Source organism: Dendrobates tinctorius, unplaced genomic scaffold, assembly GCF_039654945.1.
Source record: "Dendrobates tinctorius isolate UK_male_01 unplaced genomic scaffold, ASM3965494v1 ptg000067l, whole genome shotgun sequence".
Classification (NCBI taxonomy): domain Eukaryota; kingdom Metazoa; phylum Chordata; class Amphibia; order Anura; family Dendrobatidae; genus Dendrobates; species Dendrobates tinctorius.
In genome coordinates, this window is record NW_027361735.1 from 8,287,736 (window position 1) to 8,304,159 (window position 16,424).

General features: G+C 45.0%; 1 protein-coding gene across 2 annotated transcripts; it reads right to left on the reverse strand.

Annotated features, from left to right (window-relative positions):
- Positions 1-4,626: 4,626 nt before the first annotated feature.
- PTTG1 (PTTG1 regulator of sister chromatid separation, securin) lies at positions 4,627-14,241 on the reverse strand. 2 transcript variants are annotated; one of them, XM_073581017.1, is made up of 6 exons: positions 14,187-14,241; positions 11,971-12,070; positions 8,977-9,146; positions 8,439-8,514; positions 5,865-6,023; positions 4,627-4,788 (listed from the first exon to the last, which is right to left on the reverse strand). In XM_073581017.1, exons 2-6 carry the CDS (start codon positions 12,056-12,058, stop codon positions 4,715-4,717), a joined length of 567 nt encoding a protein of 188 aa, XP_073437118.1. In that variant the 5' UTR covers positions 12,059-12,070; positions 14,187-14,241; the 3' UTR covers positions 4,627-4,714. The 2 variants fall into 2 exon arrangements, with proteins under 2 accessions (XP_073437118.1, XP_073437119.1); XM_073581018.1 differs by lacking the exon at positions 14,187-14,241 and having other exon boundaries at positions 8,977-9,172; positions 11,971-12,068.
- Positions 14,242-16,424: the final 2,183 nt, after the last annotated feature.

Here is a 16,424-nt window from a genome sequence, read left to right on the forward strand (position 1 = left end):
TTCAAAGATCTGAAACCGGATTCAGGTAATCCTTTTCTTTCCCCTTATTCTACTTAGTATGGTACTAGTTTACTGGGCCTTTGCTCCTGTTCCGTACATCCATGTTCTCCGTGAAAGCAGTATAATTTGTATGTATATATGTGTTTTTATCACTGTATTATATTTGGATAATGTGATGTTCATTTGGTGTTGTATATTCTCTCTTCTGTTTTTTCTGCATTTGTTTTTTGTCTCTGTATATATTTTGATGTATCTTTCTTTATTTGCAGCGATAAACTGATAAAGGCTCGGGCTGAGCCGAAACGTCGTTATATGTACTGTATATCGCTTCCATCTAGTGCTCTATATTCTTTTTTGCCTCCCACATGTTTTGTACATAATAAAATGAACACTTGTTGGCATTATATTCCTCTGAGTGTGCGGTGAATCTATATTATGACTCGTTACGTTTCGCAGCCAGGACAGCAGGCTTACTTCATAACGCCAGGCGTAGTCTATGGCTTAAAAGCCGGAGAGGTGATACCCAATCCAAGGCAAAGCTCTGTGCCATTCCTTGTGAGGGTGAGTTTCTGTTCGGGGGAAAAACTTAGATCAGATCCTCACCAAGGTGAAAGAGGAAAAAGGGCTTCCCTAACCCCTCTCTCCCATTTTTTAGGAGGGCAATTAGGAGATGGCCATTTGGCAGAAAAAGGCCAACGGAAAACTAGAATCGTTGGGACATAAAGGAGGACAAGATCCTCCCGTAGAGACAAACTAAAGTGCTAGTCCCTCCAGTAGGAGGAAGACTAAAGTTTTTTCCTCTGAGAATGGGGGGGGGGGGGGGGGGTGGAAGTCACAGCCAGTTCTTGGGTCCTGGATATTGTTAGAAATGGGCTAAAGATAGAGTTCCATCATATCCCACATAACTCAATTATAGCATCTCTCAACTCACCAATCCAACTGCAGGCCCTGGAAGTTGAGATTCTAAGCTTGTTGGACAAAGAAGTATTGGACCATGTTCCCAAAGGGCAGGAAGGGAGAGGATTTTACTCCCCTCTTTTTCTGGTACCTAAGCCAGATGGCTCTTTCAGGACAATCAACCTGAAAAAGCTAAATACATTTGTCAAAAATCAACGATTTAAGATGGAGTATATTAGGTCTACAATTAAACTTCTCTTCCCCAATTGTATTATGGCGGGCCTAGATCTAAAGGATGCTTATAATCCTCTTCCCATCCATTACAGGTATCAGAAATACCTCAGAGTGGTGGTGTCCCTCGATGGCACCATACACCATCTCCAGTTCACAGCCATGCCATTCGGCCTCTCCATTGCACCACGGGTCTTTACAAAGGTGATGCTGGAAGTAAAGGCCTTCCTACTCCAGAAACACAGCTTGATAATACCCTATCTGGACGACTTCTTAATAGGGAACTCAACTCGACAATATAATAGACGAGTTGCTGATGCAATCTTATCCCTACAGGCTCTAGGTTGGATAATAAACTTCAAGAAGTCCAGAGTTGAGCCACAATCCATCCAGTCCTTCCTAGGTCTCCAACTAGGCCACCGGCCATTCTAGACCGAGCGTGATTGCATTCGTCAGGTGGCGGCCGCTAAGCAGCCTGGGCCGGGACCCAAATGGGAGACCACCCGCGCTCACAGGCCTGAGGTCATGCGTTACAAAAATGTCTGCTACCACAGGTAAAGATTGCAATGATGAAAACAAAGATCACATTAGCAATGGACAAACCAGGCCTGTCCTTGAGGGAAGTAATGTCCCTCTTGGGGTCCCTTACCTCCTGCATCCCAGCGGTTCAGTGGGCCCAGTTCCACACCAGGGAACTGCAACACCAGATTCTCCTAGAGGAGGCTTGTGTCCGAGGGAATTTGGCAAAGGAAATCACCTTATCCCAAACAGTCCTAACTTCCCTAGTATGGTGGTTAGATGACAATCTATCGAGATGAGTCATGGGTGATAACACCTTCCAGTATAGTTACTACTGATGCCAGCCCTACAGGATGGATGGGTGGGGGGGGGGGGGCTCATATTGGGGGACCTTCTCCCAAGGCCAGTGGGATATAAGCAAGAGACAAGATTCCTCAAACTTAAAAGAGCTGAATGCGGTTAGTCATGCGTTATATCACTTCTTTCCACAGCTACAAGGAGAACACGTGAGAATCCTTTCAGACACCACAGTGGTAGCATATCTGAACAGGCAAGGCGGAACTCGATTGAACAGCTTAATGTCTTCCGCAAGAAAAATTTTATTCTTAGCCGAAAAACAAATTTTTGTCTCAGCTCTCCACATAAGAGGAAGAGATAGTTCAGAAGCAGACTTCCTAAGTCACCACACGTTATGACAAGGAGAATGGTGCCTGAGCTGGCAAATATTCAAACACGTCGTGTCACTGTGCGGTATTTCCCAGATAGGAGCGAATGTTCACCTCCCTGAACGTGGCAGACTGTCTGGAAATTCTGGATGCCCTCCAAGCCCCATGGCAGTTCAGATTGGCATATGCCTTTCACCAACCATACTACTGCCTCAGGTTATCAGGAAGATCAAGGCAGAAAAGGCAAGAATATTAATAGTGCAATTTTGGCCCAGGAGGCAATGGGTTTTTGTGCCTACAAGCAGTGTCAGTGACAAACCCTTGGGTGCTCCCTCAACCCACAAGTTCCTCTCAGGGGCCATTCTTCCATCCTCAAGTGGACAATCTCCGCTTGACGGCTGAAGCTTAGAAGATATGTTGAGAGCAAGAGGGTTCACAGGGGGACTAGTCAATACCCTCCTACAGAGTCAAAAATTGGCTACTACAAAGATTTACAACAGGGTATGGAGGACATTCCTAGAGTTCCACACAGCTCCCGACTCTAGAGAAATCCCAATAACACCCATTCTAGAATTTCTACAAAAAGGAGAAAGATCTAGGGCTATCTGTCAACACACTAAAAGTTCAAGTGTCTGCTCTAGGGGCCCTCTATAATTCTAGCATGGCAGGCAATAGATGGATAGCCAGACTCCTCTCTGGCTGTGAACAGAGCGAACCAGTACACATACCCAGAGTGCCTCACTGGGACTTGAATCTGGTACTAGATGCCCTAACACGTTCCCCTTTGATCCATTAGACTCAATATCCCTTAAGCACTTCTCTCTTAAGACGGTACTGCTAGTGGCACCAACTTCAGCCAGAAGGGTCAACGACATACAGGCACTTTCAATAGAACCTCTGTTCCTGTTAAACATTCCAGGATCAGTTGATATTAAAACCAGACCCCTCGTTTCTGCCAAAAGTAGCAGGGAAATTTTATAGGTTGCAAGAGATCCACCTCCCTTCATTTTACAGTAACCATTCTACTCTAGAAAAATTCCATACACTAGACGTTAGAAGAGCAGTGTTACAATACATCGAGAAGTCTAACAGCTGGAGGAAGAGTAGGGCTCTGTTTCTTTCCAGGGCCAAAGAAGGGATATGAAGTCACAAGGGGTACCCTGTCTGTGGATCAGGGACGTGATCTGTCCGGCAAACTCCGCGAGAAATAAAGATCCTCTGGAGGGTATCAGGGCACATTCCGCCAGAGCTATGGCATCCTCTTGGGCGCAGAGGGGAGACGTCGCAATCGAGTCTATATGCAAGGCCGCAACTTGGTCGATGCCTTCTACTTTTTATAACCACTATAGGCTTGACTTATGCTCATCTGACCTAGCTTTTGGTAGAGTGGTCCTCAGCATGGTGGTCCCTTCCAGGTGAAGGTCTCTGAAAGTCTCTCCAAGTGGGTGCTGTCATGGCGAAGAGTAAAAAGCCAGATTACTTACCGGTAATGCTCTTTTAAGGAGTCCACAACAGCACCCGTTCACTACCCTCCCTAGAAGTTAACATAATGTATATACACCTTCTTAGATGTAAAATTGATAATATTTTAAGTTTGACTAATATAATGGCCTAATTGGCGGTCCTCCGGGTACTCTGAAATCCAACTGAGGAGAGGCGGACCGCCCTCTTTTATCTCTGTATGTTTCCTGTTCCTATGGGTGGATCCCTCTCTCCAAGTGGGTGCTGTCATGGACTCATTAAAAGAGCATTACCGGTAAGCAATCTGGCTTTATTGACTTCAGTAGTCCTCTTAGGAGGCTTGAAGCTGAGATTGTCTATCGCTTGTGCTATATGTAGCAGTACATCAGTGACGTGCCACTGTCTACAGGAGGATTGTAATGATAGCTTGGTGTCCTGCGATCACATGACAGGAGCACCAGTGGGAGAGATGAATGATGCACTTCCTGCTGGCATGTGTTAAATCCCACTGTCACTGACAGCAGGATTGAACAGCTGCAGATGGAGAACTGCTCCATCTTCAGCTGTTATGGCACATGATTACTAATTGTTAGCCATCAAGTGTGGGAAAAGATGTGGGCTTAGTGTGTGAACCAACATTAAAGGGCAGGGCTTTACCCTTGATGCAGACACACTTAGCCTCTTCACTACCTTTGTATGTACATGTCAGAGAACCCCCTTTACTAATGCTCATTCACATTGTGCAGTGTAAGTGCAGTTATTGTTCTACATTAGGGGAACCTACATCCATCCTACACGTGCAGAAAGACATTCCCAACTAATGCCATCAGTCTCAGATACATGCAACAAGCAATAAGTTTATTAAAAACATTTTATTAAAGAACAAGCACATTAACAAAGTGAAAGCAAATAAATAAAGTCAGTTTCACTGTTTAATCTGTTCACTCAATTGGGGGCATCTCAACTGTGAGCTCTTCTAGGGTGGCGATGAAAGATGGAAGACAGTCATCAGCATCTGTAATGAAAGGTTTTTTTAACTAGTGTAGAAAGCATGTTTAACCCACTACATAACAATTCAGTGTCCAATGACCCCCATTAACCTTATAACATTAGCCAAAGATCTTGTGCCCCTTATAGGCAGTACACTTAGAATAAGTAGCCCTCCTACTTTAAGCACCCCTCTAACTAGCAAAGTCATTAATCTCAATATTTCCACCCAGATCTGCTGTTCTTTGCAGGGTTCCTCACAAGTCACCAGCTGGAGACCTGCTCTTCATGGCTGTCCACTAGACCTGGTGCAAATGCACCAAGCTGCAAGGTGCACACTGGCCTGTGAGCTACAGGTTGTGGACTCACTGCTGTATGGATGAGGCTTGTATATATTGGTAATGTGCCAGCATCCTTCATCATGAGGCACTGCTGTAATTTATGCTATTCTTTAATTATACAAATAAAGAGTTCAGGTTTTAGCTCATCCCCTGGTGTCTGTTTAGCCATGCTCTCAGATGGGAATCTGTCACCAAGTGATTCCCCATTAATGGGGTAGTTTCTCTTTAATTAACCCCATCAGTTGTAGCCTTTCCTCAGCTGCTAGGTATAGGTTGAGCAATAAAAAAGCAACTGCTGGGGAAAGCTAATGTAAACTGCATGGCAAAACTTTGCTCCGATTCCTAAAGACTGGTGTTCACACCAAGCTTGGTGACACGGACACTCCCGATTCAAGAAGTACTGGGACTGAAGTATGATTTCTTTGGATAAGACACTGCAGGTCACCATGAATTAGATGACCTGTGATTTCACCCATCTCCAAGAACATAACCATTTTGGCAACAGAAGTGTGAAGACAAGAAGTCGGAGAACTTTGCAACTTTTTAAAGCATTTGCACCATAATTCTGCAGCGATTTGGGGCCATCTAACCAGTGGCCATTACTGCTTTCACCAAATGGTTTCTTAAGCTTACAGTGCTCAGTACAAAAGGTTGTCAGAACTGCTGCCACCTACATGGATGACAATACCATGATATGCAGAGACCACACTACACAATGCTGGCTTTCAGTATATACCTGAAGTGGCAGAAGAGAAACACCTACCTGACTCCCACCTAAGAGTAGGAATTTCCATCAGGGACGGCTCTAGACTTAGTAGAGACTCAAACCTTTTAGCATCATTCACATGAACTACAAGACCAACACCAGCCAGGGAGAGATGACTCAGTTTGTGTTCTTCTGGGACAGCGAAGGTTTCAAAGTCTACAAGAGTAAAAAATACACAATATTTCTTTAACATAGGTTGATCTTTTGAAAAGTCATAACTGCCTGCTTGTAGACCCCCCCCCCCCCCCCCCATCAACCTTGCTGCAAGTCCACTCATATGGTTTTAATGTGGGTGCTTGAGACTAGGTGGCATTTCTAGGTCACCTAGCACCAGTGACTTGCTAACCACCTTCACTGCACATGGCATTTTGTACCCCCCCAAATAGCTGCAGAGTTCCAGCTGTATTAGTGGAGCCCAAGACACAAAACTGCACTCAGGATCTTTGACACTGATGTCACGTGCAGAGGCTGCAGGAGCCTCTGTACACCACACTGACAGTCTGCATCCTCATTCATGGCTGATTAGGCATCAGAAGCCCAGCTAGCAGACATCGTAATGACTCATTGAATTTACAGACATGGCAGTGAATTCCCAAAGATCCAGATACTGCAGTCATGAGATCTGTGGCTGCATCAGGCAGGTGGGTCACTGCAGCTGGTAGTGACATTAGTAAGAGTGCAGCCAAGATGGCCCTGACAACTGCATTTGAAGAGAATCTGTCACCAATTTTTATTGCCTCCTGATCTGAGAGCAGCAAGTGGGTCCCCCTGCTCCCACCAGCACATGCCCATTTGAAGTTTGCCAGTGACCATCTGGATGCTCCAGAGGAAGCATGGGAGGTCATGTGGTCAGATGAGACCAAAATAGAACTTTTTGGCATCAACTTCACTTGCTGCATTTGAAGGAAGGAAGATTACAACTCCAAAGCACTGTCCCAACTGTGAAGCATGATGGGTGAAACATCATACTTTGGGGAGGCTTTTCTGCAAAGGGGGACAGGATGTTTGCACCATATTGAAGGTGGGGGGAATGAATGGGGTAATGTATTGTGATTTTATCCAACAACTTCCTTCCCTCGGTAAAAGCATTGAAGATGGATTGTGGCTGGGTCTTCCAGCAATGACCCAAAACCCACAGCCAAGCGCACCCATGGAGGGGCTCCGTAAGAACCATTTCACTGTTCAGGAGTGGCCTAGCCAGTCTCCAGACCTGAAAACAGTAGAAAAGTTAACTCAACATTGCCCAATGACAGCCACAAAACCTGAAAGATCTGAATGCACAACATAAAGAAGGATTTTTCCAGCGTCTCCAGGAGATAAAATTGCATTGAGAATATAAAATCTTCATACAATCAGGTAAAAACGACATAAAGAGGCGTATGGAAGGGAGCAATTTCCTATGCGTTTCACCCTAAGAGGGCTTAATCCTGGAGATGCTGGAAAAAATACTATGTTGTGCATGCACTATACACCCGGGTCAGGGTGTTTCCGTGTGTTGGAGGTGTGATCAGGAGTGAAAAGGGGCGAGCTGAATACTTCTTGTTTGTGAAAGATCTGTATGGAGTGGGCTAAAATCCCTGCTGCAGTGCGTGCAAACTTGGTCAAGAACTACAGGAAACCATCTGATCTCTAATTGCAAACAAGAGGTTTCTGTATCAAATATTAAGTTTTTATCTCACAGGCACTAAAGGGTGCAAAAGTTTATATGCATGCTTTGTAAGGTTCTATTCTGTAGACATATCTATATATTCTAGCCATGTGGGACCACTATAATGCAGAGCCCATTGGATTATATGTGGAATTTAGGGGTTAAAAAGGGCAAAGATTACAGCACTTTGTAACTGCTGCAAAGTTATCTTCTGTGACCCTGCTGAATGTGAATTAACTTTTTTTGGGGGGGCACACTTTGAAGTGGACAAAGCAGGGTCACATGTCTATGGGAGCAGAGGTGTATAGCATGTTCCTGCTCCATCCACTTCTGGGGGGGGGGGGGGGGGAGCACATCTTACATACTGTGCATCTAATCCCATCCTGTGAGAGATGCCAAGCTCAATAGCCAACCCCATCCTGTGCTGCTACTATTAGCCCTATATCTAATCACGTTACTCTAATGGTATCTAACTGCGGCATGCGATAGATCTATCGCCCAGTTTACGATACAGCAAGCAGCACTAACAGACTTGGCACTGCCAGCTGTCCTCAGTGATAGTCTGCTTCCCAGTATCACTTTGCAGTCACCAACAAAATGGTTCTGCACAGTGATCCTAAACTTAATTTTGCCAACTCCCAGAAAGTGAGGGCCGACACCACACGTGAGCATATCCTGACGTTACATGCAGTTATATTTGAGCTAGTTATACACTAGGGTGTCATGGCAGATCTCAGCAGCTGCTCCCCCTAATGTATTAAGTGGAAATACCAAAGTTAAATTAAAAGCTAAAAAAAAAAAAGTTTAGTTAAATCAAATTCTTTACATTTTTCTTCAATTCTGGAAAAAAAAATGTTAACACCTTGCCATTAAATTACCAGCAAATGGCAGGAAATAGTTACAGCAGGTTGTAGAAGAGTTACCTTCAGGATTGTAGGGATCAAACTTCTCGATCTCAGGGTACTGCAGCACATCAGTCTTAACAGAAGTGCCAGACACCTAGTTGGGAACAGAAACAAGTTCACAAACTTAATTTAACCAGTATTTGCCATTAGTTTCTTCATACAAAGTCTGAGAAGGCCCAAGCACATTATACAGCATGCTTGGCTAGCAGCCACCTCTGCCAACATACAGAAGAGCACTCGTGCTCTATGGGGAGGAGGATAATCTGATGCCTCCAGTTAGTGCCTAGAGAACGAGGAGCGGGTATTGGAACTCAACACGTCCAATCCCCATCTCACCATTTCTTAAGCCAGCCAGGAGCCCCCCCCATACACAGTAGATGGCTAGATTAGCCAATTAGCATTTTTATAGCCATCAATAGATAATGAGACTTCTAGTAGTAAAAAAAAAAATGCCATGTGACCTTATTGCTGATGACTCCCATAGTGTTTTAGGATTATGTACATTATACAAGTGTATATCAGCACACTGGGTATGATCAGTGCTGCAGTAACATACCTGTTTTACAGATGGCGCAGGCTGTGGCACTTTTTGGTCTCCTTTCAGAGGATGCCCATCCTTCTGCTTTATCACTTGCTTGTTGACATTCCCTAGAGCTTTTCTTGAGGTTTTTCCACTTGATGCAGAACCATGCACTTTGCCCCAGAGGCCTTTGACGAGCAACTTTCCTTTAGGCAAAGACATAATTTGAGGACTGTTCTGCCATCAGAGGTACAGTGGCAAAAGTCTTCCAATACACAAGGAACAGTCATGTGCCCCTGGATGTCAAGTGTTCTAGGAATCCAAGTGGCCAACCCTCATGCCCAAACAGAGCACAGAGTGCAGAAAGGATTTTCAAGTGGCCCAAATTAAAATCCTGGAGTGGCACTTTAACCCTTTACCAACAGGATTTTCAGTTCCATCATGCCAAATCTCTGACTTCTTGCTGGGCAGAAGGCTGTGATATTCAGCCATCATCTGCCTTTAATGGCCACACAAAGCAGAGCTCCACCTGGAGCCGTCAACGTGTTGGACAGCAGCAATCTGACATAGCAGGGGCGTTGTGCCATCTGTCTGTTCCTGTAATGCACTGGTGGGATACCACATATGCCTTGCCCCATTTCAGAACAAGGTATTGTTACTTCTGTAAGAGCCCAAACTACACTGCTCAAAAAAAGTAAAAAAAAAAAAAAATGAACACTTATTTGGAGTTAAACAGAATATAAATCAAACTGTCACTTGGAAGCAACACAGATTGACAATCAGTTTCACATGCTGTTGTGCAAATGGAATAGACAAATAGAAATTGGCAATCAAGACATCAATAAAGGTGTGGTTCCGCAGGTGGGGACCACAGACCACATCTCAGTACCAATGCTTTCTGGCTGATGTTTTGGTCACTTTTGAATGTTGGTTGTGCTTTCACACTTGAGGTAGCATGAGAGACTCTACAACCCACACAAGTGGCTCAGGTAGTGCAGCTCATCCAGGATGGCACATCAATGCGAGCTGTGGCAAGGTTTGCCGTGTCTGTCAACTAGTGTCCAGAGGTGCTACCAGGAGACAGGCCTGCTGGAGGTCATTTTGCAGGGCTCTGGCAGTGCTCCTCCTTGCACAAAGGCAGAGGTAGCAGTCCTGCTGCTGGGTTGCTGCCCTCCTAAAGCCCCCTCCACATCTCATGGTGTACTGGCCTGTCTCCTGGTAGTGTCTCCAGCCACTGGACACTATGCTGACAGACCTGAGCCACTTGTGTGGGTTGTAGAGTCTGTCTCATGCTACCTCAAGTGTGAAAGCACAACCAACATTCAAAAGTGACCAAAACATCAGCCAGAGTCTGTAGTCCCCACCTGCAGAACCACTCCTTTGAGGGTGTCTTGATAATTGCCAATAATTTCCATCTGTTGTCTATTCCATTTGCACAACAGCATGTGAAATTGATTGTCAGTGTTGCTTCCCAAGTGGACAGTTTGATTTCACTGAAGTTTAATTTACTTGGAGTTATATTCTGTTTAAGTAGTCCCCTTATTTTTTTGAGCAGTGTGTAAATATCATTAATTGATCAGGTTAATTATGTGGTAACTAAAGAAACAAATCTCATGGTTGTGTTGACAGAAAACTAGTTATTGCTTTTGGAAGAAGTGAAAAATGCATGGCCAGGAAGGGGTTAAATTCTGCCACTTCTCAATGGAACATTGTAGCCTTTTGTTGACTTTCAAGGGCACCCAGATAAGGCAGAGGGGCAGCAGAAAACAGCCCCTATATTGTAGAGATCAGGGGTGGACTTGTAGAGTTTAGACTAATCTAATATATAAAGCGTGCGTGCTTCCAGGATTGGCATCTGCACCGTCGCAGCTACAGCCACAAAATTTGGCATCACATGTCTGGACCCTGAGAGTGTCCCAAGCTATGTTGTGAGGTGAAATTTTAACCCTGCACGTTCCAATTCACCGAACAATTTTGCCCCCATCTACATAATGGGGGAAAAAAAAGTGTGTGTATCAAGCCCCGCCCCTCATTATGATGTCATAATGGTTGACTATGGGATGGAGGATGTGTGATGGGTATATGGGCATGGGACAATTATAATTTGTTATAACTAACCACAGTTAGTTACTATGCCCGGGCAGCACCAGGCTCTTCAGCTAGTCTAGGATATAATCATTGCTATGGTGTTGTTTGCACAATGTACGAGGCAAGTTACAGAGGGAAAACCTTGGCACCATCCTGCATGGTCCATACCACCAGGGAGGTGCAGGAATTGGAGTAGGCCGTCGGTGTTCAGCCAGCACTGAGGGATACTGAAGCCCCAACTCATTACTTACTAAGATATGACAGGCTTCAATAATCTTGCCAATCCACATTTACTTCTAATATATTGCAGTCATCATATTATATGGCACTGTGCACTTACAATTGCTCATTTTGCCTTTCTACCCAGCTAATTATTCTCTCTGCTCCATGTAGGAGCAGGAAGTCTCTTGTCCCTCCATTTACCAATCCCCTCTTCAACTCCCTCCTTCCCCAGCCAGGAACTTTTGCAGAGACTCATGACTCATACAGTGAACACTAAATTCCTGTTTGTACAGACCTTAGGATTCATTAGTCAATTTTTAATGACGTGATGTCATAGACCTAATGGAAAAGAATTAGCACGTGTAAGTGCACAATGCTGTACAATATGATGGTCGCAATATGTTTAGAGAATAAGAACTTTGATGGGAGTGCAGAAGTTTAAGGAAAGTTCGTCATGAGGTGCACTCCTATAACTTCTGGTGAGGCACCCCCTAGTGATGAGGAGCAGTTAATTCATGGAAAGTTGAGACTTCCAGCTGCCTTCACCATGCTCCACCCACTTGACTGTTGGCTGAGACAGGTGTGAAAGTGCTTAAGAGTCAAAATTTCCAACATCAAGTTGTATAAAAGTTTTGACTTGCAGAGTATTAAGCTGGAAGTGTATTCGCCACCTTGATGAGTTGGGGCCAGATTGGCTGTTACCTTTAGAAACCCACTTACCAGCACCTGACTGTTGTACGCGGTCTTTGGTCAACAGCGCAGCATTAACATCACTGTTCTCCTGGTCGATGTAGATCATGGTCGCCATTACAGTCAGATTCTGCAGGAAAAAAAAACAAAAAAAAAAAAAAAAAACACATGAGTGAGCCAGGTTTCAGTTTACAAGACAGCAACAAATAGTGTGCTCCTTAGCGCCCCCTGTAGAGTCAGCCATCAGGTATATTAGAGGAGCTCCTTACAGAGCTGGTCCGGGTCTATAGCACGTGTCAAGAGGAGTATAGCATGGGCACAGGAGGGGAAGCAGCTGTTACACCGGCGAGCCTCATACAGATGCCAGGTCTGTGATAACGCTGAGCCTCATACAGATGCCAGGACCACAAAAAATAAAGGCCTTTACCTCCAACTGCAGAGATCTACCCATTAAAGGGAGCCAGACAGATCCATAGCACTATAGCAGCAGCGATCAGGCATGTCCGACACTGCAGCAGCTCGGAGCAGGGCGAGTTGGATGTGACTGGTCTGACACCTGCCTACTTCTAGTCACCCCCCTCTCCATGCGACTGGCCTGTGGAGGGACCGGCCACATCCGTCATGGGACCAGGCAGGTCTTCTAGTCCTTAAACCACATTTTCTCAAAAATATTGTTATTTCAGGAAAAACATCTAGCATCAGTCCGTGCTGCCTGTGGTTTGGGCCAACATGAACCCAGTCACCGGTTCCCTATAAATGCTGCAGTCATTGTTTGAGAGGAGCTTTTAAAAGGCGAATGATCTGGGCAGCAACAGTTTTGTACCCAAGTAGAACTTGGCTGTGGTGGGAATGTTCATGAACACTATCCTGCACAATAACTGACCGAGCGCAGCAGCCCCACAGACGAGCAGTGGTTGAGCTCCCCCGACAGTCAGGACAGCGCTGCAGACTACCGCTATCAGGATAGGAGGGGCACCAGCAGTTTAGAAAGGCAGGCAACAGTCAGTACAGGCGAGAAGCAGACTGGCCACTGAGTAAAGAGGGTCTCTCACCAGGCTATATTTACCTAATCTGAGTGCAGCATAATGTACAGAGTCCCTGATTCCAGTCACATGTCACGTCCTGCAGTTTATAAAGTCACCGTTTTATCAGTAGAGTCTCTAAATGCCTAGTAAACCTGCTGCCATGTAGTCCAGCCACTGATTGGCAGCTTTGTGCACACTGCATAGTCTGAGAGCTGCCAGCGGTGGGGCAGGGGTTATACACAGTATTCAGAGAACTGCTGCAGATAGTCAGAATTGCACCAGGCAGCCCAGTAAGTGACATCAGTGGAGTCAGGGTCTCTGCACCTGCATTATGCTGCTGTTTCCCTATGAGGGTGCAGTCAAGCTTCACTAGCTAAGAGCCCATGGATCTAAACTGGACAAGAGCTTCGAGAAGTGGCAACATTTAAGCACAACTCAGTTGAGCTGACATTTTGGAACTCAGCATTCTCACAGTTTCTGCCAGCACCAACAAGATGGGCAGAGGTGGCACAGGCATGGCATCAAGTGCAGGATGAGCAGCACCATTCCCTGCAAGTCTTACTTCAACAGGGGCTGGAGTAGGAGTTATGGCAAGGAGCACAACACTGATGATCAGGAAGTGGCTTCTGTCTCATGCATCAGGAGCACATCACTCCATGGCACCCCTTCATTATGAACACTGGCCTTCATGCATCAGGCCCATGTAGTTAACAGTACATGATTCATCTGATCTAGCACGAACTGTGGAAGTGGGAACATGAGGTTAGGTTTCCACCCAACTACAAAAACTGGGAGGAAAGCAGCTCGCCATTCAGCCCCGTGCTATACCAGATTACACCACCAGATGGCGCCTAGAGACTAGTTCATGTTTGAAACCCTTATGCACAAAGCTCCCCCTAGTGGTGTCTAGCGGCAGCGCAGACTAGAGCAAGACGCTAGCACCAACATTGCGACGTTACAGCCCCCAGCGAGGCACAGACATCACATCATAGGAGGGCATGCTGGGAGCTGTAGTTTCATAGCAGCCGACAAGCCAAAGCCTGTCATTTAACGGCGGCAATAAGACGCCACAACACAGGCTCAAACCGCCCTCCACCAGCAGAACACGCAAGGAAGCCGGAAACGTATTAATAACCGGCTAGAAGACATCTTGACAGCTCCTCCGGAGAGCTGAGCGGGCACCGGTTACGACCATGAAAAGACAGGCAGCCCGCCACCTACCGAAACCGCCAACAACACGACGTCCTGACTCCAGACGAGCGCCGGCACCAGCTTTTAAACCACACAGCGCGTCCTCATTGGACGCTGCCCCGCTCCTTTGAAATCTGATTGGCTAAAGGACGGATTGTTCTTATTGGCTGGAGAGGAGTGACGCAGTAGCCTGTAATAGCAGCTGATTGGCTAAAGGACGGGCCGTTCTTATTGGCTGGACTGGAGACAAGTGACGCACTCGCCAATAGCAGGAGTCCTGTCTGTGTCAGCGCTGCCTTCTGGGTTTACAGTAAGGCTGTGTGCACACTGCGCCTCTCACAGGCGGCTTCCACCACAGAGAGCACCTGACAAAGCAGGAAGCTGTATGCGGCTCGTGTGCTGCTTCTGTGCATTCTGCTTGCAGCTTGCCATTCATTTGTGTGAGTAGGGGTAGCATAGTATTGTGCACAGCTCATTTTTATCCTACATGGTGAGGTGTTTTCTGTGTGCTCGTTTGCTGCACTTTAGAATTCTTTTCTGGACAGGTCTTTGCAGTGGAAACACACCACAAAACACACCCTACTGCTACATCCCAAATTAACAATTTTTTATGTGGGTTTTTCTCATGAAAAATCCACATGGAAAGTGTACTAAGACACAAGCTTTTTGGTGTAGTGATATATAAAAAAACATACTTCTTTTACACTGTTTTGATGCAGTGTTTATGAGTTTTTAAGTTTGTAGTCACCCTTTCACGCCTTGGCTTCAGGGTGCGGCTTGCAGAACAAAAGGAACAGAACAATTACATTTTATATTTAAAAAAGAACAATAGACAGTGTTTATTTAAAAAAAAATACAAAAGGTTTTGCAAAGGGGACAAAATACAGCATATACAGTGACAGAAAATAAAAAGGATTAGCAAAAGAAACTTACTAAGCCAATCCCATACATGATTCAGTTTAGTGAAGGAGAGCACTTTGATTGGAGACGTTCAGTGAATGGGATTCGTGCATACACCGATGTGTATCTCTACAGGAGCACAGATCATAATTTGTCTTGATCTTTTATCAGCACCTGGGTTACACCCACATACCCCCCTGTTGAACTTATGTGTTCCGAGTTGTGAGACGTTCTCAGCCCTTCAGGATTTTATGAAATTCCCAACTTATGCCATATCTTCACTCCTGATGATCACATACGTTTAAGATTGCTGATATATTTTCTTCATCAGGATTTTACTTTTCCGTAGGTAGTAAACATGGCATGGCTGGTGTCGGTCATCTGGCCACTACTGATTTGGGGCTTATAGTCATGTGTTTCACTTATGAGAATACATGCAGATTCTTCCCTGATTAACCCTGAAGCTGAAAATGTACAGGTGAAACCAGAAATCTCTATACACTATATAAAAAGACACATGCATGTTTTACTCAATATCTGACATGAAATCGGAATAAACCTTTCCCATTTTAGGTCAATTAGGATTATCACAATTATTAATATTTGCCAAATGCCAGAATAATGAGACAGAGAATGTTTTGAGGCATTTTTATTACTGCAAAGTCAAAAGATTACATTCACTACGATTACTATGCCTTTAAGCAATTCTGGACTTCCAATATGATGATGTCATGTGTTTGAAAGTTTCTGATACGTTTTTTGGCAACATCTGAGTTAATTAGAGACACACCTGTGGATGTATTTTAATGCACACCTGAAACACACTGCTTCTTTGTGTAGCCTCATGGGAAAGTCTAAAGAAATCAGCCAAGATATTATGAAGAGAATTGTGGACTTGCATAAGTCTTGCTCATCCTTGGGTACAATTTCAAGATGCCTGAAGGTGCCTCGTTCAACTGTACAAACAATTGTACACAAGTACAAACAAGAGGGGAATATCCAGCCATCATACCGCTCAGGAAGGAGATGGGTTCTGTGTCCCAGAGATGAATGTGCTTTGGTCCGACATGTGCATATCAACCCAAGGAGAAAAGACCACAGTGAAACAAGTACTGTATCAACACGGGCTGAAAGACCACTCTGCAAGGAAGAAGTCATTACTCCAAAAGAAACATAAAAAGCCAGATTAATGTTTGCAAATGCAAAGAGCTTAGTTTTTGGAGACATGTCCTGTGGTTTGATGAAACTAAAATTGAACTCTTTGGACTTAATGATCATCATTACGTTTGGAGGAAGAAGGGAGTGTTAGGAGTCAGATTTCTACCTCTCCTATGTTGAAATCTAGACCCTTACATTCTGCAGTCTCCT